The following is a 22,046-nucleotide window of genomic DNA, read 5'->3' on the forward strand; positions in this document are numbered from 1 at the left end:
CAGGAGCGATCTCACACAGTTTGATTTCTGATAGATTGGGATCGAGCTCCGACACACCCTGCACTCGCCAGTCAGTTGAGAGGGGAAGGAAGATGGTCAAACCACTCGCACACGCGATAATAAAATGTTAAAGCACAGCACGCTTCAGGTAATTCACTAAGATGACCCTCTGGTCCTGTGATGCTACAAGAAAAACACAACCATCAGAAAGGACTTCAAGAACCAGGGTTAGGCAATGTCCAATTTTAAAATGCATGATCAATAAAAGGTAATATCTTTTTAACCTGCGCAGCTCAAAGACACCTATTCCAGGAAGCCCTTTCATTATAATAAAACACCCAGCTTGTGGCGCTGCTGCTGGCTTTAATTCAGCACCCTGGAGAGGGTCCAGACAAGCTGAGCTGTGGCCTCAACGTTTTAAGGATATCACACAAAAATTCAACAAACAGTAACCCGGTGACGTCCTTAATTTATAGCACACTGAGAGTTTATTTAGTTCAAGTTCATAAAAATAACCCAAGTTGCTATGTAAAGCCCCTTCAGCCTGATGTAGGAGGAGCAACTCCAGCTTCTAGTGTGAATTTTATTGAGATACATTCACAGCTGCTCCCTCAATTACACAAGATTCTTTATTTTTCAAAGTAGGACTCACATGTCTTACTGAGTGACATTTTAGTAACGTATACGTGACATTGTGAGCAAGAACAGTTCCAGATAAAAGACGATGTTTGTCACCGAGGGGCCTGGCAGCAGCTCAGGAACAAATACGCAGCAAAAACGTAGCGCATCGACACCAAACGTGACGCAAAACCAAACAGCGAATTAACCACAAAGACGGAGGCTATTTGAAAAAACGAATATTAATAAAGCGCCGTCACACACGGGCTGAACACCTCAGAAAGGATTAGTTCCAAACACAATGGGGGTTTTCACTGATACTAAAAATAAAAAGAGAGGGCAGGTGTCTGTCTCCCTCTGATAGCAATAGGAGGCAAAGGCTGAGGATGGAAAGTGGAAGTGACCTAGTTTTTCATTAGCGCTCATACAAACACAGAAAACGGTGCGACTGCAGAAGTTGTGAGCAATTTTGTTGTTGTTGTTGTTCCCACATTTGGGCCAGTGTGCTTGTGTGTGTGTGTGTGTGTGTGTGTGTGTGTGTGTGTGTGTACATTGTCCTTGAGAAAGAACATTTAAAGCAGTGTAGTGCCTTCATATGGAAAATCATCAAATAATTTACTAAAATGGAGTTTATAACAAGGCCATATATTTTGTATTATTTCCTTTGTCCTGCTGAGACAGACTAGAAAATATACAGTCTGACGAAATAATCAGAAACTAACCCCCCCAAAAAAGTGTTAACAGAAGTAAAAGACGTAGACTTGGTGTGGAAGAACAACACGGGGCAAACTGTGAAAATGAACTCCCTCCTGAACAAACAGGGTGAGGGATAAATACAGCGTGACACCCGTTGTCACGTCATGCGTAATACTTTTCAAGTGATCCTCACCTTTCGATGCCCAGCTCCTTGTTGCACATTTGTTGAACTGAAACCACGACCTTCTTCTGGACCCCCTGTCGCAGCTTGAAGTAGAACTTATCTCTGTCCTTAGGCACCGGGCTGCAGTGAGGAAGAAGGATCGGGTAAGGCGTACCACCTCAGGCGTTTTGACTTCATGTATTGTTGTTTTGTGATTTACACTCTATGAACTATTGTCCTCTGCGTCTGTCTGCCTGTTTCTCTTCCAGATCTTCTTTGAAACAAGATTATTACTTTACTAGCCCAGTTAAAGATAAAATACGACATGTCTTCCCTCAAGTATTCTCCTGAGTCTATTATATATATAACATGGGCATCTGCTGTGCTTTCAGAGCAGCTATTGGGCCATTTTATTTCAGAGGAGAACAGATAACAGTAAGAAAATGAAAATCCATCTCCAAGGAAAACCTGAGATACAATGGCTTGTGAAAATGGAAAAATTGTCTTACTGAGACGATAAGCTTTATGCTCTTTACGGCTGAACAACAGCAGCCAGATAAAGTAGTATTGCAGCAGCACATTAAACCGTCCCAGCTACCAACACATCTGTCAAACCGACAGTCCGGCGCCGATAAGAAAATGTGTGCGGATCATTTAACTGCGTTTATCTGCACACGTGCGCCAAGTACCTGTAGTTGCCTTTGCCGTCATCCTCCCTGATCTCCAGCGACACGGTGAAGGTGTACAGATCACCGTCGGGCGGACTGGACTGTGTCGTGTCCCTGATGTCTGCAGGCCGCGACGAACGCCGAAAGGCTGTAGAGAAACTGTACAGGATGCGACTGACCTACATAGAGGAGGACAAGAGAAGATGATGAGTTGCAGACAAAAAGAGGAATAGAGATGATTAGAAGGAGAAAAGGCTTTTTTTTAAAAAAACTAAATGTAATGAACACTTGTTTAGGAGGAGGCAGAAGATAACGTAAAATGCTGCAAAACAAAATGTCGAAGTAAACAGAATAAGTCGTACATAGAATCAACATACACAAATAGAAATGATCAGAAAGCAAACACAAACAATAAAGACAACTATAGAACAGACTGGAGATAACTGAGAAAATACATCAGCAGACAACAGCGCCATCAGCTGGTTGACCGGTGTCAGTACTCATCGGGCTGTACTGAGTGCACACACAACAGAAGAAATGTCTGTTCATTAAGATAAGACAGGTGATACGGGTGCTATGATCCACATGCCATAATGTTGGTGTCCAGATGGCTTTAATCTTATGAACTCAAAGCATTTTTTAATTATTTTTGCTCCTGTCACATGTGTACATGTTGTGGGTTTATTTCACTGGGATATAATCAGCACAGCCATGATTAAAGGGAGACAGAACTCAGACACGTCTTTGTGCAGTTGAAAAACGGAATAAAGGAAAAAAATCGAGGTTAAATTTCTTTGATTACTTTTCTTGACTAACGTACAATGGAAATATTGGTACCTAAATTTTTAATTTTGTTTCCATACTTGTCTCCTCAGACTGGTTACCTGTCCAGGGTGTCAGCTGGGATAGAATCCATCGCCCCACGACCCTACTGAGGATTAAGCGGTGTGTAGATAATAGATGGATTTGTCTCCTGTTTGTAAACCTGCCGGCATTTCAGCCAAATTCAGCAGAAAAGTCTGAACCGAGTCACTAATCGCTGCGCAGGACGGTAGAATTTTTTTGCTGTTTTTCAGAATCCATTTAGAGGAAAAGGTTTATTTTGGCATTTAGAAAAAATTTTGAAGCAATTTTAAGCTTAGGTTTGGTTAAGTTTTCCAACCAAACAGCACATCACAGATGAGTAGTTCAAGGACCATCAGACAGTTGAACATCTGATGATTTTTTTTATTTTTTTTGCTGTTTTTACAGTTTCTGGCTAAAATAAATGGTGTGATTTTTATAATGATTTCAAAGACGCTGTGTTCTTATTTATTATTAATATATGTAGCGTTATATGTTCACACTGTTCATAGAGGTAGAACTTGTGGATTAAGGTGCACACAGCTGCTTGTGCTCATTTATTTTAGGTGGATGTTGTTTCATGACTTGAGATGAGGCTACAAGGGATGTGTAGTCACCTTAGGGACCTTGGGTGAAGACTTACAGTTTGTTCTCAGTCTTGTTCATCGTTTTTTATTTGTTTATTTGTTCTTTTGTTTACTAGTTTGTTTGTTCTTTGACACTGTAAAGAAGGGGCAGAACTAGAAAAGCTTTTGCTTCATTCTGTTCCTTCTCAAACTAGATATAAGTTGACATACGTGTGAGTTTTTTTAAAATTCTTTTATTGAGTATTATAATTAAATCCTCAGTAATGCTTATGTATTATATATGAATTGCTTATTCTGTGTATATATATATATGAGGTAAATAAACTAAAGTAAACTAAAAGATAACACAACAGGTTTTAGTTAAACAACGGTACTGAACATCCGGTCATTCACTGGACTTTTGGCTCACACAGTCTTTTATTTATCTATTAATTTGACCTTTATTTTACCAGGTAAAATGTTGGAGAACCAGTTCTCATTTGCAAACATGACCCGGCCAAGAGGCGCAAGCAGGAACAAATACACATGGAAACTACAGACACAAACATAAACACAACATAGAACAAAAGTAAACAAGTAAGAAGAATGGGGGCATACGCATGTGAGTGAGAAAAAGATTCTGGATTATACACGACTAAACCTATGCAGCGGTCACTCTTCCAGGTGATTCAATCCCAGCTGCTGTTGGACGGTCAGATAACTTCAGAAACTTCCTCCACACCGAACTGGTGTCGGAACTGGTGGAGGGCTGCGTATAAGCATTTCTGTAACATTCTGAAATCATGTCTCTGAAAGTAACCCTCTGAAAATGTGCACCATGATCCCAGCTTACAGGACAAATCACACCTACTGTGATTGTTTTTAAGAAAATGAGTATTTTCTATGTATTTTTAATGTATATATATTTCAATGTATTATCTCTTGTGTATTATTCTATATTATATTATTCTATGTATTATCTTCTATGCATTATTTTTATGTATTTCTATTATTATTTTTGATTATTCTTGTTGTGTGTTTTTGTTGTTGTTGTTTTTACTTTTAGACTGTAATGCTTGTTTTTGATATTTTATTGTCTGGACCCCAGGAAGACTCGCCGGCATTATGGGATCCTTTTAAATAAACAAATAAACAAATAAAATCTCAGCCCTCTCTTCAGCAGCCAGTATTTTATGCATATTTGACCCTGCAAATCAGTTGCTTTATATTTCTGACGTGGTTGGACAACTAATCATGAATCCCTGTTGTTTCTAAACCAACCCTTCATGCTGGTTGGGCAGAAATCTGACAAGGTCAAAAAAAAAGTAATAGATTTTGAAAATACAGCCGTCCTTCCTGCAGGTGCAGCTTTTTCTTCTCAGTCCTAACGTTCATACTGACAACGCAGAAAAACAGTCGAGCTAAACATTAAGCTTTACTTGTGGCTCCTCGTGGGATTCAGACCACGCTGAAGTGAAAGACTTCCGTCGAACCCACTGCACCACCACAACCTGCTCTCCCCACGGACTCTGCTGGTCTCACCTGATCTGGGGGCAAAGCCCTGTGATCGGCTAAAGTCTTCTGTCACTGGCTGGGTTTTCTAAAGCCTGAAAGCAGATCCAGGAGGGGGTGCAGAAGTCTGCTTTCCTCTCAGACCACTTGAATTACAACATTGTGAAAGTGATTATGGACAGTTTGGGCAGTGATGCTATGAATACAAGAGCTCCACAGCAGAGCGGAAACCACGTTCAGCTGTAACGTAGACGAATGCAACTCACGGCCTCTTTGATGTGGCAGGAGAAGACGTGAATCTGGAAGTCCTCGGAACTTCGGTAACTTTCAGTGAAGGAGAAACAGTCGCTTTCCACCGAGCCCTCTCGGCCACGTGCACAGAACAGCACCTTGTAGATGGGGAAGCAGGCGATCTCTGTGCCCGAGGCCTGGTCCACAATCCTGGGGAGACGGACTTTATTTTACACAAGGAAATGATCCTCTGGGCCACAAATACAGAACATAACAGAGTAGAACTGAATACAATATACGAAATGTAACTGTGAATGCATTTAAGATGAGCCAGTATGTCTGGCTGCACTTTATTTAACTGCTAATTTTTTATTTAAATTACTATCAATAATGATTTATTTTTCAGACTTCTTTATCTCTACAGACCCGCAGCAGTCTGAAAGTTTAAACATATTGTGTAATAAAATGCTAAACTGCTGTCAGATACTGTAAAGTGTGTTTAGCAATAGATTCAAAGATAACTTTATATTCAACCAAGCGTGCATTCAGTCCAGAGCTAAGGCATCTGTTTGTCTTGTAACAGTGCAGAAAGGTAAACTATCGCAGTCTGACCACAAAAAAAAAAAAGTTACGTCCTATTTCCTCTTTGGTGTATGTAAATACTTCATGTTCCGCTTTCATTCAACGACTCACGATGACTGAAAAGTTTCTCTCGGCTCCCGTCATATCCATGTTCTCCGTAACTTAATTTCTTCAGCTGGCTAACGAGCATCAGAGATGACGGGCGGCTTTAACAGGCACATAATTCAACAAGCAGTGATGTAGTTGTTGAACTCAGGAGGTTTTCTGGTGATATAATGCGTTCACTTTTCCTTTAGGTGACCTTAACGCTGAATTTGTTGGTATGATGACCAAATACTATGAGTTTAGATTTTAATATTTATCACATAAACACTTGTTGTCAGTTTATCAGATATGAGTTTCTTTAGTTCCAATCTGCACTTTAATTAAGCCAAACAAACAAATTTATTGACCACAGTGTGTCCCATTTGTGTGGCCGACCTGACAGAGCCATCCGGACCACAGGGGACGTGCAGGGTGATGGGGATGGGGATGGCGCTCTCAGCTCTCAGGGTGGCCATAGCCCTCTGTGCCTCGGCCTCGTTGCGAGGGGCTTTGACCCAGGTGCAGCCCAGGTAGGACAGCTTGTTGAACTGGACGCTGTCCTCCTCCGTGGGGACCGCGGAGCTGGTCAATGCTGGACATGCTTCTGTGGACAGACAGACAGACAAGTTGTGATATTGTCAGTTTTTCTGTCTAACCACATTCTTAGCTGCATGAATTCTTTCTGTCTGATCAGATTTAAACTGTCTCTCTGTCAACGCATTGTGTGAAAGAGAAACTGCAACAACATTGCTGACAAGAAGGAAAGATAAAGAAGTAATCGTGTGACGCAGGAAGCTGGGGGGTCTTCTCTGCGATGACCCTCGACCTGGAACTTTTACGCTCACAAACAGGAAGCAGAACAATGAGAGCAGCAGCAGGACCTGCGGTGCTGACAGGCTCTTTTTTCTACACTATGCTAACCATTTCCTCTTCAGTCACTCTGCAGCTGTGCACCACCACTGACACCACAAAACTGGAAGTATTGAAAATGTTAAAAACAGTAAGCAGAGAAAATAACTGCAAATGAGTAAATACATGCAAAACCTCACGGAAAAATTATCATGATCATTATTATCCACCAAAAACAGTAAGTAAGTCAAACTACCAGCTTTTGTTTGAGCTTTCCACCTTTAACCTTCATTTCTCTGCATTCACCGACTGTCAGACTAAATTAACTACATGCAGAACATTTTAAAATCTTTACGTCGTCCTACACAAATGTCTGGACATACCTCGGCTCTTTGCAGTTTTTGGCGCAATACATTTCATTCTTGACAACATTGCGACGGCCGTAAGCTTCCCTGCTCTGAAAGAAATGGTCTCACTGGTTTGTTTCATTTCACCTGAAAGTCAGAAGCTTCAACCACAGATGCTCGACACGTGTCAACATCATCCAAAAATACATACAGAGGAACTTTGAACTAGAGCACATCTCATCTGATTCGAATAGTGACAATTATTTATCTGTAGTGTTTGAAGAGTTCAATTTAATGGTCTCTCAAGTAAAAAACAACAGGTTTAAATCCCACGTTAGACAAGCATGTGTGACGTTAATCCAGCGGTTGCCGGCACTACACGTGTCAGACTCGTGTTTGATATGAAACTGAAACACCACAAACACCACACAGCAACATTTTCCAGAGTCAAATCAAAGAATGCCACGTTCTTCAACATAATGAGCACGAGGTTGGTCTGGTGACTCCACAAATTCTGTGTAACTGGATATAATTAATGAGGAGTGCACTTTAAATAACGAGACGGCCCTGAGAGACTGCGACCTGTTAGCTGTGCGCCTGCTAGTGCTAATTCCTTGCAGCTGCCACTGGGCTAAGCGGCGCATTGTGTTGACCCCTGCGAGAGCGTTATTTTTGCACCAATGTTTGTTGAACCATCTGGACCAACCTGTCCTTGCTATTATACAAAGCAGCTAAGTCAATGTCAGAGAGTTCAGATGGCAGCCTTGCAAATCTGATACGGCCAAAACCGGTAAGTCAGCGGCCTGCACGCCGCCCGCTTCTCAATTTACATGTTTTTGCTAACAAGAGTGTTTATATATTATTAGTTCCACACTGATGCTCAGCTTCAGTGAAACAAGAACAAATATACTGTGAGTTTATTCACACCCCTCTAATAAATGATAACGCATAATTATAAATGTTTTGTACATCTTTTTCTAATATGTATATCCTATAATAACATCAACTCAGAATAATGTTTTCCATTGAGGCCAGAACCTTTCAGTGTTGAATGAGCTGATCCTTGAGGACACTGAATATATTCACTGTGTCACATGTTCAATGCTGTAAAGACAAGTTTCTACAACAAGACATATGTGTACAGGCACAACAACACTTTTCTGATTTAACAATTTAAATTTCAGTAAAATGTTGGAAACTTTCAGCTGAAGTGTGAACAAACAGTCAAACTCATAATCCATCCATCCATCCATCCATTATCTATACACTGATTAATCCTCACTAGGGTCACAGGGGGCTGGAGTCTATCCCAGCTGACTCAGGGTGAAGGCAGGTTCACCTGGACAGGTAACCAGTCTATCACAGGGCTACACTTAGAGACAGACAACCAAGCACACTCACATTCACACCTACAGAAAATTTAGAATCACCAATTAACCTCAGCATGTTTCTGGACTGTGGGAGGAAGCTGGAGAACCCGGAGAGAACCCACGCTGCACGGGGAGAACATGGAGACTCCACGCAGAAAGATCCCGGGTGTCCTCACCGGGACGTGAACCTACGACGTTCTTGCTGTGAGGCAACAGTGCTAACCACCGCTCCACCTTGCAGTCCACTCATAATTCAATTAAACAAACTGCTTGTTGATAATAGCACCATATTAATTAAAAAAAAAAAACTACATGCTGACTGGAAGGATATGCTGTACTTGAATTAATTGGGTCAATTAACAGAGACCATAACTTCCTGCAAACACCTAAAATGAAACTGGAAGATCCGGAGTCTTTACCTGCTGGCTGGGTTTCCGGGGCTCGGCTCTCCGGTTCCCTGTGCTTCTCCATCTTCTCCACGCTGCTCTTCTCTACCTTCACCTCGTCGTCATCATCCAATAACTCCTCCATAGCTTTCTCCAGCTGTTCACTCCCATTCCAAGACATCTGAGGGGGAGAGAAAAAGACAAAACATCGGGGAAACAAGGAGAGATGAAACAGAGGGAAGATTCACTCGGACTGAGACAAACATTTATCTGGCCCTTTATTCCTTCTGACAGATATTGTGAGAGTAACTTGATTTGCGATTTTTTATTTACTTTTTTTTTTCTGGTCACGATTCACTGTGAAATGCTTTAAAACGTGACACAGCATTATCACATGAGATAGCATCAAAAGTGTCATACAAGGAGGCTGGCATGAATCTGACTCAACAGTTTAAGCTCGGGTCAGACGTGGTGCAACACATTAATCACACACTGCAGCCTTTGTGATTTGCTAATTGTTTGCCATCTTGATTTAACGTTGATTATTTGTTCAGGTGATAGAAAAGGAGGTGTTTCGTTGCTGTATTTTACATTTTACGCCTTAAAATCAGACCAGTAGTTTCCAGACAGCTTAAAACATCGATTACTCTACAGTTTTGTACAACGTGGACACGGCTGCCGATACAAACCGATTAAATCAGATGCAAAACTGCGTCCGTGTGTGGTTCTGACCTTGAGTCTTGGCTTGCCCTCAGAGCCCTGTGGTGATCCGGCAGAGCTGGTCTGCACCAGAACAAACTCCTCACTGGTAACGGTGGCCACGGACTCTGTGGAGCTGCTGACTTTGCCCAGTGAGGAGCTGTCATCCATGGCTAGCTGGTTCGCTCAGGGTCGGCAAGGGAGACGAGGGTTGAAGCTCTCCCCTTCCCTCCTGTCTGCCCAGCTCTGTCGGAAGGCCGCCTGCACGCACAGCCAGACGTAAGCCTTTAGAACATTTAAAAGCTTCCTCGTCATAGCTGCCTATTCAATGAATTATACAGGTATAACATTGTAGAAGTCACTGCATCTGGCGTCGCAACATCAAACGACAACGAACAAATCCAGCACACAGACAAAAGACATGCCAGACAACATCCAAACAACTCTGCGGTTCTGTAACCCACATGTTTGAGTGCTGGCCAAGGTAATCTAAGCACTCTGTCATCTCTGAGTTGATGACACCTGCCCAGAAGTAAGGCTAATTTGCAACCTCAAACAGGAAGTGACACAATTCCTGAGATTGTTTTCAGTCCTCAGTCTCTTTAAAAGATCACGCTTGTCATTTGAGTGTCACGGTCTCTTTCTGGCTACGAGTGGTGTCATTAAGGTTCTCATAATCACAGTTCTAGTGGGTTCTATTTCCAACACACTTCTGATTCAGAACTTCGTGGGAATTAAAAGCTTAAATGCACGTACAGTCGTCCTCATTGCCTTTTCTCATTAAAGAAAAGGCAAAATTCACAATCGTCCCTCAAATAACTAGAAACTGAAAAAAGTAATAATAAATAAAAATTTGCTAAATTATAATTTAGTGAAATAAGACATTGCTTTTGAGTTGTGGTTGAAAAGAATAAAAAAATAAAATAAAAAATGTCCCCGACAAATGAGAGCCCTTTGCTGATGAGCAGTGGTCCAGAACACCTGTCAACAGGTGCAGAAGTCTGACTGAGAGTTACAGGAAACACCTGATTGGCTCAGAGGGTTGTTCAACTAGATATTAGTTTGTGGGTCCCATCATGCTGGTTTGCTTGATTTTGTTCTTTTAAAAGATTTCTGTTGAACCACAATTCAAAAGCAATGTTGTGATTTTTATTAAAATCTTTAATTTATTCTTACTTTTGTCATTTTGAACTTATTTCAGTGAGTCGTTTCTTTTTCCTTCTTTAATGGGAGGCTATGACTACATTAGAGGACGACTGTACTTCACTCAGCAGTCATCCAGAACTGTAAGACACACTGTAGTACTCAACACCAGCAGCTGAACATTATGCTGCCAGCAGTAACCTCTATTGGCTTATTTCTAGTCATATCTCTTATTATTTTATCAGTTCCATCACCAGGCATCTTAAATCAATTCCCCTAAGTCCTGTTTTGGAATAAAGTCCTTAGCTACTCTTTTGTTAGTTTTGTCTTTTGTCAACCAGCAGAATTGAGTTTTTCTGCGACCAGTTAATTGCTAAATTACAGACAGACAATAATCTGAGCTTTAGTTCGGTCAGCAGCAAGCCACTTGTGACATGTATGTTAACCAGCACAGCACCGGGAGACACACACTGACAAAGCTGCTCAGGACATCAACCCATTGTCTCTACATGTTCCATCATGTCGCCTTAAAAAAATTTTGTTGGGAGTTGGTCGACACCACAAGCAAACACGTCTTCACACCAAGCTAGTCGAAACATGGCTGCACGTAAGCACAGATAAACACGCAGCCTTTAGCACACGATTAAGAAAGTTTTCGCAACAGTTCAAAAGTACTCTGAAACAACGGAAATGCCCGTATTAGCAACTAGGCAGACGTTTCACATTAACCTCCTACTAAAACACATGTAAATGTTCTGTACAAGGACACACAGCTAATTATCAGAAGAAAAAAAGCAACTTGCCAATCATCTGTTAATCAATAAGTCTACTTTTTGGACTCTAATTCAAATATCTTCTACTTTTATAACATTATAAACTGTTAATTTGGGACTTTTGCTATTTTCTGATATCTTAAGAGACCAAACTTGATGAAAACAATCAGAAAACGAATCTGTACTAAAAATAATACATTAATATAATAACACTAATAAAGTTTAAAAAATGAATAATAAATGTTACGTGTAGTCCAGTATCTGCACAGCAAGTTATTTCTATTTCCTTTATAGATGTTTTCTTTCCACCCAACAGATGGATTCAGGTTGTTCAGTGTTTTAGATGATACTGTGGAGGGGTGCACACAGATGCGCAAATCAGCAAACACACACCGTCAATAGGAAATGCATGAAGGGTCAATTCATTCACTCACAATGACATTATTCTTCAAACAACAAGGCATTCATACATACTTAACCCCAGCAAATTATATTAATACGTGCATGTGCGCACACACACACAGACACTGGTAAGAAAAGCAACCGGGTCATGTGCTCCATTCATGCTTATTTAATTACACAAAGCACAGCATGAAGCAGAAAAGGGAACACTCCCATTGATTCACTGATGGAAGTATCTGCAATGAAAAGGAACCTCAACAAGAAACACAGAGGGTGACAGCCAGGGCATGCTGGGAAACACTGTCATTCACACCAAAAGTCTGCTTTGGTTCTGTTGGACCTCATCTCTCTTCTTCTAAAAGACTGGACCTGAAGCATTTGATAAACACACCCCGGATGTACTGAGCCGGCTCTTAATTACAGCTATTTAATGGGAACTGTGCAAATATAGAACATCCCATAATCGCTCCCAACACATTGGTAAAGAAAGGCAACGCAGGATTTATTGTAGGAAATATGTAAACTACGAGTGCACGTGATGACAAGGAAAGAGACAAACATGCTTTAGAAATGTTATCACATCAAATCTATCACATGATCACCGACGGGTTCATCCTTCAACAAGTAGTTTTACTGGTATTTATGAGTTGGCAGGAGGCCGTGTTAAACCGGATTATTATACACATAGTACAGTATTTATTATCCACATCATACTGTTTTTACTCTCTCTAACCTTCGTAGCTGTTGTGTGGCTGGACACTCTCTTCACTTTCTTTGGCTTTAACTCTAAACACAGTGGCAAACCTGAACCCGGTCATTACCAGCCTGTTTCTCCAGTACGGTCCCAGTTGGCAGCCACCGCCGCCTGCCTGTATGGAAAGTGTGAGCGGCCAGCGGGGCGGCCAGACTGCACGACACCCACAGGAGCTGGGATAGCTGCTCGCCACATTGTGACTGGAAGGGTGCGGGTGTGTCTAGGGGTGGATTTGCTCTGTTGTGCTGCAACAGCTACAGTCAAACATGAACTGTTAACGCCTGTCGGGAGAGCCAGAGGAGGCACTACGATCACATGCTAGTGTGTGACCCCGGGAACCACATGCATGAGAGGACACGAGTGACACTTCAGCGGAGGGAAAAGGCAAACCTGTCCTTCTGGTCATCTTATACCAGCTAGTGAAATGCTTCTCTGCCATCTCCTCTAGCTGTAGATAATACTGCCTGATACATGACTTAAACGACGTCCTGCTTTATGACTCCACTGACGTTCCAGACAAGAACACCACAAAGGCTTTCCTGCTTTTCACCTACACAAACATCGGGGCTATAGTCACACTGAGCAGAACAGCATATTAGTTAAAAATTACATAAACCATAGTGAGACTGGACCGTATCAATGTGAAAAGTTGAATTTATTTTTTGTTTGTTGTCAGATTTTGTCCCTGCCGGCTGCTGTACACTGACTGTGAGACAGTCAGATCACAGGCTAATCAATCTATACAGCGCTGTCTGAATGGGTAATCCATTTCTAGGATCAGTGTGTGACATTAGCACAGACATGGTCAGGAGTTCATTTCCTTGTAGGTACGAATGTTCCTGGAAACCCCTCGATGCAAAGAAGCATCCAGCACATGTACAAGCAGTTCTGTCATCTGAACAAGACTGAGGTAGATGACTTCACACGGTCCGCCACAGAAACAGCTTAGCCTTCTGAAACTAACACTAAAACCAGTTCTGAAGCTTGTTGCTGAAAACAACAGAGTCTCTTTGTCACTGAATCACTTCCCGTTAGGTTGAAAGCCACAGACTATACACGTACATTTTATATTTAAATACAACTCTGCATCTACTGCGTTTGTTTATGTGCATTCAAAGATACCACAGCGGAGGAAGAACACTGTTTTGACCTGAAGTGCACTGTTGTGACAACATGTACAGCACGGCAGGAACAGGACACGCCACACGAGACTACTTCAGCAAAACTAATGAATCAGAGTGAAATGCAGGCCCATTATTCCTGATATACTGGTTGGCTTTCTGGCCAGTCGTGTAATACTACTTGGTACAGCTGTCCTTTGTGCTACAGAAACACCTCTCCATCATCACACACAACAAAAAGCTGGTTTGGTTTTGTGCCAATCCTGAAGCCTGGCCTACATCACGCTAATGCCCGTTTATTCCTGTGTGTTGATATTACTGCTGTCGACTGCCAAGGAACCACGTACGCAAAAGCTCTGGAACTGTTAGCAGTATTTCTCCAAGTCAGTCAATATTGCTAAGACACATACAGAAAACTATTAATGTCATCTAGTGATATATCAGCATATGGCTAGAGTAAACAATAATATTAATGATCAATTAATGTATCAATCAATTAACTGATCGTTTGGCGCGTCAAAGATTAGAAAAGAGCAAAAATATACCCAGTCCAGAGTCTGAGGTCTTTAAACATCCTCTAGTATCCAAATAATAATAATAATCCAAAACCAAACATATTAAATCAAATAAAATAGAGAAAAACGCAGAACATCTTCATATTTAAGAGGCTAAAAACATGTTTTGGCATTTTGGCTTAAAGAATGACCAATTACTTTTCTGACAAGTGATGTTGAAACTCCACATCAACCACTTTATTTCAGGATTCTGCTCATCTCAACAAAATAAAAAAAAAAACGCAAGCATCTCAAGACCAAATCAAACCACCAGTTCATGGATAGTTGCTTGTAAAAGGTCTACAAAGTAAGCTAACTTCCCAGGCTGGTGTTTAGATGAATGAGAACATTACCTGAACACACACCTCACACACACACCCCTTCCCCTCTGGACACAGATACACTAAGATGCAGACGAGCACGACCAGCCAAAAGTCTAATGCCATCCATTACTGCAACACTTAACAAAAGGCCAAAGTGATCTGGACAGAGTGAAAACCACACTTATATGTGAACAGTGTTTTGTAGACTGTGTGTCCTGTTGATGTAAAACAAGTGGGACGGTGCTGTGGAAAAGAATTTCCAAACGGGGGACAGTAAAGTCTAAATCTAATCTAAACCTACCTGTGGCACTTCTACTCACAAAAAAATGTAATGCTGTGAAGTCCAACGTAATAATAGGGTTATTTGTTTGTTATTAGCTGGCTGACGTCTCTTGAAGGCTGCGTGTCATGATGCGATGTATTTTGAGGTGCAGGTAACCGCAGCACAAATACATCCACTTCACATGATGACACTATTGACGAAGGACACTCATTCAAAGACAACAACGTACAGATTCTGGCCACAGAGGACAGACGGTTTGAGAGAGGAGTGAAAGAAGACATCTAACTGGAAAGACCATCCCTCAGCAGAGGTGGAGGTCTGAGGCGTCACCTCTCACCTGTCTAGTCCTAAGATCTCTCCCCAGGAAGATGAATCCACACCGAGCCACAACAGACCCTAACGAACCCCACTGTGGCAGGAGGAGCACTAACGACCCACATAACGAGGGGGAGGAGCAACAAACATTTGAAACTCAGGTGTTGAAGGCTCCTTTAGGATATCTGGAAATCTAGTCAGTCAGAACTCTTGGATGAGAGGTGGAACGTCTTCAAGAAACTCACTGCGATTAATCTACGAGAACCACACTACTGAGTTCTCATCAGAGTCCAGTAACTCGGCTCTGTTCTGCACAGGCTTACACTAACTTCCACTTTTGTTTTGTAACGATGACTTACGCACCACCTCCGTTTTGCTTTCATAACCGGCCGTAGTACGAGTGATATAATGCACTCATGTTTTCAGCTGTCTGGAAGCAGCATGGCACCGCGTTCAGCTGCTGCTTGTGAATTTAAGATCTCAACTCTCTCCTCCGGCTGCAGACTGTAGTGGTGATGTCATCCAGAGACAAATCCTGGAGCTGATCCACAAACAGTGGAACCAACGCGGTGACAACAGCTGCAGTAATGTCACTGGGATGAAGTATGACTGTATCTGCTACTGCACAGCTGTGAACCCTCCAGGAAAATAAAGCTCGACTGTATGGAACATGTCAAACAATAGCTCTTTTTTTTATAGGATTACACACTAATGCAGGACAAATGGCCCAAATCCAGAAAGTGTCACCTGATGGCATCATTAATTCAGATGTTCTCTGATTTCCACCTAATGAGACGTAATGTCAGTGTTGGTAGATAAAGGCTCTGTGGTTTGAAACTCGTTATTCTGTGTGAGGGTGAATTCTCCCATTAATTACTGCAGTACACTGGTGTTGCTGCTCTCCTTGATGTGTGCAGGCCTGGATGGAGCACACCAGAGTCTCTCACAGCATCAGCAGCAGCAGCAGCAGCAGCAGCTAGCTGTGCATGGCAGCAGCTGAACGGACACTCAGGAGGTTCAATGACATTGTGTGAGAAACGCCTCTACGTGGCTGTCAAACACACACACAACCAGCAGACTCATGAAGCGGGCAGACTGATCTCACAGCAGCTAACGACACACACAGAAAGACGGACAGGGCACACAAACATGAGACAAATTAGCAAGCAGCGTGCTAACTTGTCCGTTCACTCGTTTCAGTTTTATCCTCGTCGCGGGAACCACAGCACAGGTTAGTGACACACAGACCTGTGGACTAGAAGCTAGCTGTGCGAGCAGGTGACTGCAGACTGAACAGGAAGGACCTGTGTGTGTGCCAGCCTGGACCTGCGAGCTAAAGCTAAGTCCGGCTAACAGCTAAGGCAGCTCGAAGTCCAAAACAGTTGGAGCACTATTCGGCGGAGCGACCGCACTCGGCAACACCACGCCCGGCTCCGGAGGAAAAGGACGAGAATTAAGAAGGAAAACAACATTTCCTTTGTCAGCGCCTGTGGACGTGACAGCGGAATGAACAGAGGTGTCGGTAACAGAGCTGTCAGCTTACTTGTTTGGAGCGCTGTAGAGTTGCTCGCTGACTGTCAGAAGAGTTGCAGCGAAGATTGTGTGTTTAAGAAGATGAATCACTCGGGAGTTCAGCGACACGCCTTCCGGTTAGGAATGTTAGCACTGTGTCACGCATGCGCGGTACTCCTGTAGCTGGACTGTGAGTTTATGGAGCCACAATGTGTGTTGAGGAATTTATCCAGGGAGGCAGCAGGAGTTTGTCATAGGGGTGGCAAACCAAAACCAAAAGTCATAGTTAAAAGCTATGTTAATATGAGACTTAAGAAATCTTACTTTGTTTTTTTTATTTTACAGTTAACTTTAGTATTTCTCTTATTTTCACAGAATGATGCAGGTAGAGCTGACATTTTAGTTAGTTATTGACCATTATACAAAACAACTAAGAGAAGCTGCAGTGTTTCTGAGGGAGAAAAGGTCCACCCATGGTTAAGTATTTTAATAATGATTTCAACACTGAAAATGATGTCCATGTGTGATGATAATTTATCTAACTACAGCCAATTATGGCACAATTAAATGTGTTTTCATTGTTTCTCAGCTACCTGTTGGAATATTTTTGATCGTTACTTTAGAAAATTATTTTGACTTTACTAAACAGGTCAGGCTGCTACAATAAATAATATTCAGCTCAGAATTCAGCTGCCGAACGAAGGATTTAGCTGCAGCTGATAAACTGTGACTTTCTGAGGTGAATAAAAGCTCACGGTGTCATTTATTGTTAGATCCTGATCAATCCATCTTCAGGATGATTTAAATTCTTGTATTATTTATGAAGTTTGTTTATGTGTTTTTTGTGTGTGTGTGTGTGGTGTGCGTGAATGCATGCACCTCTGTCGAGTTACTGATATGGATCCTGCTGCTGTCTGATGCTGCATGTATAGACTGGATAACAGAGGCTAAAGAAGCTCTTTGTTCTGAAAATGAATTTCACGGTCTGGAAGTGGTTGTTTGCCTCATGACAATCGTTAGCCAGAGATCTGCTTTGTGCTGCCGTCAGAGCTCATGACTGAAATATTGCCGCAAAAATTGCTGTCTTGTGTTTGGGCTGAGCGTATATGAAGAGCTAAACATAACTCCATCTTCACAAACCGATAGAAAATCCACTTTTCCATCATCTATGGCAATAATTATTAGACCACCTGTTGTTGTTGTTTTGTTTTTTTTTACAAAATCTGCCCAACAGGCCTTTAACATTGGTAAATTTGTTAGATATGTATCACACAAACACAGTGACGTGGCTCCACCAAGAACGGCAAATATTTATTTCCGAAGCTGTGCGTACACGTGTGAGTGTGTGTGTGTGTGTGTGTGCGTGTGTGTGTGACTTGTCAATAAGCACGCAAAGACTCGATTCAAGCAGTTACAAATCTTTAATTGTCAAAAGTTAACACCATCAAATAAATATTACTGTTTCTGTATTTATCATGTACAGTTTCTGTTTTAACCACGTTTCTAAAAATCTTTTTTTTGTTTGTTTTTTTAATGTTTTCAAAGTTAATTGGTTAAATAAGTAATAAAATACAATGCCTAAATAAATGAATGATGAGAATAAATCTGTGGTGGTGGACAGCAACGTGGAGAAACACAGGTTTTATTTCACTGACTACAGCCCTGACATTTAGCGAAAAACTTCCATTTTGCCAATCTTCTGTACATTTATTTGCTCTTGTTAGTTAATCCAGAGAAAAATGATCCTGACGTAAAATGGTTTTGAGAGGTTTCGAGATGCACTGCAGTTGGAATCTATTTAATGCGATGAAAAAAGTAACTCTGAAATAAATGAAGCAGCTGCTGATAAAATAATCCTAATTATGCACTGCGGGAAAATGCTTGAATGACCCCACTATCCGAAAATCTCACAAAACACCCTGCAAGTCCTGAAGGCTTCTTGCACTGCTTATTCGGCCTCCCTGAATCCTGCTGTACACAGAAATATAAAGACAGTTACCACAGGAAATATTATAGCGTATGGCAAGCAATGCTGGATAGAAAACGAGCACTGTGAGACAGTTTTCAACCACACAAATGTGTACATGGACTTCCTCACGATATGAAAAAAAAAACAAACAAAGAATGAGAAGAAATGGCATGGTTATTTGCATTTCAAAGATTCAATATGAGAGTAGTAGAGGAGTATAGAAGGAGTGTATAGACAAAATAGCACAAACCAGTAAATGGCACTCCCTCATCCAAAAGTTCAAGTCCCAGCGTGCATCTCTGTCTGTCAAGAACACAACGGGATCAAGAAATGCGTTCATTGCTTTCCGGTTAATATTTACATTTTAAACTTTTTGCATCTCTGTGAGTAAAGAGAAATTCACTCAGTTCGTTTCAAGCTTTCCGCTGTGATGCGTTCAAAGGCTCAGGCATCCTCGCTTGTTCACAGGTTTCCACATCAGGGGAGAAACAAGAGGTTTAGTGCTGGACCTATGAGCCCGCGGGGCTTTGAACCGCCACATCCACCATCCATTTTTAAATGCTTGTAAGTCTATCTACATGTGCAGCATCACAATATCTCAACTAGGTGTGCACGGCGCTCACAGAATTCCCCCGGGAGAGTCGAGGAGATGAAGAAGATGGCTGGAGATGAAGAGCTGCAGTAGTTTGCTAGACAGCTTGCATAGAGAAATCTTCAGTCATCCGCCCTCCTCCGCGTTTTATGCAGAGATCCACAAAACTACACAGGAGATGTTGACTTTTCCTTTGTCGCTTCTTTCAAATACATTTCATTCTGCTTATCATGTCAAAATTGCTTCATACTTGCTACATACTTCATCATTTTTGGCAGTCATTGGGAAGATATGTAGCACGGGAAAAGGATGATCTAAGATAGCCCTCAGTCAGTAAAGACACAGTAACAGTCAACAGTGTGTAACCTTACCCTTCATGTACGAGCAGAAAGGGAGGTTCCCCTACAGCCAGTTTAACATCTACTACCAATCACTAAATTATTACTACATTTGTGAACATGGAAACTTAAAAATTTAGGGATATAAAGTGGGGAACTCGGTTTGAAAGGGGTCCCCTCTTGCCACTTACCACAGCTGGCTAGTTCTAAGTTAAATCACTCCAAACCCCAAAACCCTAAATAAAAGTGAAAATGTGACCTCCACGAACAGTGAGCCTTCATCCAGCACATCCTCACTGGCGGCTGCAATAGGAGTCCAAATGATAGTTGGTTTAATGGTGGTGCTGGTGTGTGTCCGTGTGTGTCAGGGTGATGGGGTGCTTTGGGGTGCTCACACCTCGGTGCTGATGGCTCGGGTGTTGGTGTAGAAATCAGGAGGCCGGCCTCGCTGGGTGTCCCTCAGCAGGGAGCCTCGGACAGCGGGCAGTGGCATCGCCAGCGCCTGGTTGTCATAGTGTGTGGGCATGTAGGTGATGCGCTCGCCGCCGTTGCGCATCTCATCGGTGGTGCGGATGTAGAAAGGGGAGTCGTAGGGCGAGCAGCTGGGGCAGTAGCTGCGTCGCCCCCCGGTGGTTTTGGCGGGGTTGGAGGATTTGGGCGGCTCTGGCGGCGACAGGGACAGTGGGGTGACGATGGATCCGTCCAGGCCAGACACACTGCAGGCGTTGCAGGCGAAGTGTTGCTGAGAGATGGAGCCGCTGTCAGACCCATTCTTCTTACAGCAGTAGTACTACAGAGAGAGAGCTTCAGTCTGAGAAAGGTTCATGATGCTTCAAACAAAGATCAGCAAAGCCAACAAGACAGATAATTTCCAACTAAAACATCTGCTGTGTGCAGATGTCTTACAGTAACTCTGCAAAAAAAATAAAAAATCTCAGTCCATAATTACATCTTTAAACTTTGTTTTCTGCTTTGTTCCATCTTCACACTGGTGCTGCTTTTAATAACATCACGAAAAGAATTCAAACTGTATCGTAAACTTTAGCCATTCAGAGATCATTTGCTAATGTTTTAATCACGTGCACTGTGAACTATGCATTTCTAAAGTACCACTGAAATACAAAACTAAAATCGTAGGAATAACAAATAATTCTTAATGCTAGTGCTGCAAAATCATGTTTACATGTTTGATGAGACTTTGCAATATGAAAAGTATCCTCTGCATGTCGACTTATTTCTCACCTTCTCTTGCAAGGACACCATTAACAGTAATTATCATCATGTCTCTATGTTGATGCACTGATGGAGATGATCCAAGGTGATGCGTTAAAACAAAGTATGTGATGTATAAAAGACGCACAGCGAAGGCATACCTGGAGTCTACAGTAACAGAGCACAGCTATGATACACAGAAGTATCACTGTGGCCAGTATTCCTCCGGTTATGACAACAGTTCCAGCTGTCATCCGACCAGCTCTCCATCAAACTCTAACACAGGCACAGAGAGTCACATCATCAGCGAACGCCTTCTTGCTGCTCGACAGATTTGAAGTTTAATCAAAGAACACAAAGGTCAACATCACAGTGAGCACAGATGCAATACAATTAGTTCGTTGTAGGTCAAACTCCAAAGGTCGCTCTGTAATTATGTGGATATATTCAGACAGAAAACGAACACATTGTGACCTAAATCCAGGTTTGCATTATGGGAGAGTGTGCAGCTGAAATCTGCACCAAAGTGGCCTCTCTTCTTCAGTTAAGTGACAAATTAAAGGAAAAAGGAACATAAAGTGTGTTTGCAAGCTGTATGGCCACCATGCGCCGCCAGAACAACCCAGTGGGCCTTGGTAAAGTCCCTCATTTGGAATTTTTTGATGTTTTGATGGTGATCATAGAGAGCACTGCCTGAGATGTAGAGGTTGTACTGGAAGAGATCTGATGAATGTGAAGGCCATGTCTAGGAATGCACAATATTATTGGCGACCACATCAGTATCGGCCATTATTAGTGTTTTTTCCGATATATCGGTATCGGTCCGATGAACAAATTTAGCCAATGATTGTCTTAACATTAGTGCCTTTGTCTCTACATCTGATATCGCTGCTATTTCACAGATGTTTTTACTTAAATGGTCCTGGACTTGAATGTTAAATGTGTTAAAATATGTTTAATTATGTTTAACATTTGTTACATAATACAGAAGACTATGTGGTCTAATCTGGGCTTCTTTTGAATAGTTTTCTCACTGTGCTCACTTATACTCATTTTTCGGTGTGAACAAAAATTGAATATCGACATCGGTAATATCGGTATCGGCGATATCAGAAGTCTTAATATCTGCATCGGCCAGAAA

At 42.0% G+C, this 22,046-nt stretch overlaps 2 protein-coding genes across 2 annotated transcripts in view; both read right to left on the minus strand.

Moving 5' to 3' along the window:
• Window positions 1-9,872, minus strand: part of rabgap1l (RAB GTPase activating protein 1-like) — a 124,114-nt gene extending 114,242 nt beyond the window's left edge. Inside the window, exons 1-6 of the mRNA XM_008293025.1 lie at window positions 9,648-9,872; window positions 8,949-9,096; window positions 6,360-6,567; window positions 5,333-5,507; window positions 2,167-2,324; window positions 1,508-1,618 (exon numbers count right to left, since the gene is read on the minus strand). Coding sequence (XP_008291247.1) covers window positions 1,508-1,618; window positions 2,167-2,324; window positions 5,333-5,507; window positions 6,360-6,567; window positions 8,949-9,096; window positions 9,648-9,785 — 938 coding nt within the window. The 5' untranslated portion in view covers window positions 9,786-9,872. The remainder of the gene's footprint in view (window positions 1-1,507; window positions 1,619-2,166; window positions 2,325-5,332; window positions 5,508-6,359; window positions 6,568-8,948; window positions 9,097-9,647) is intronic.
• A 10,212-nt stretch (window positions 9,873-20,084) lies between these two features.
• On the minus strand, window positions 20,085-21,159 carry fam163ab (family with sequence similarity 163 member Ab). Its single transcript, XM_008293027.1, has 2 exons — window positions 21,067-21,159; window positions 20,085-20,483 (listed from the first exon to the last, which is right to left on the minus strand). The coding sequence occupies exons 1-2, from the start codon at window positions 21,157-21,159 to the stop codon at window positions 20,085-20,087; spliced, it is 492 nt and encodes a 163-aa protein (XP_008291249.1).
• Window positions 21,160-22,046: the final 887 nt, after the last annotated feature.

The sequence above is a fragment of the Stegastes partitus genome, unplaced genomic scaffold, assembly GCF_000690725.1.
Source record: "Stegastes partitus isolate 25-593 unplaced genomic scaffold, Stegastes_partitus-1.0.2 Scaffold852, whole genome shotgun sequence".
Classification (NCBI taxonomy): Eukaryota; Metazoa; Chordata; class Actinopteri; family Pomacentridae; genus Stegastes; species Stegastes partitus.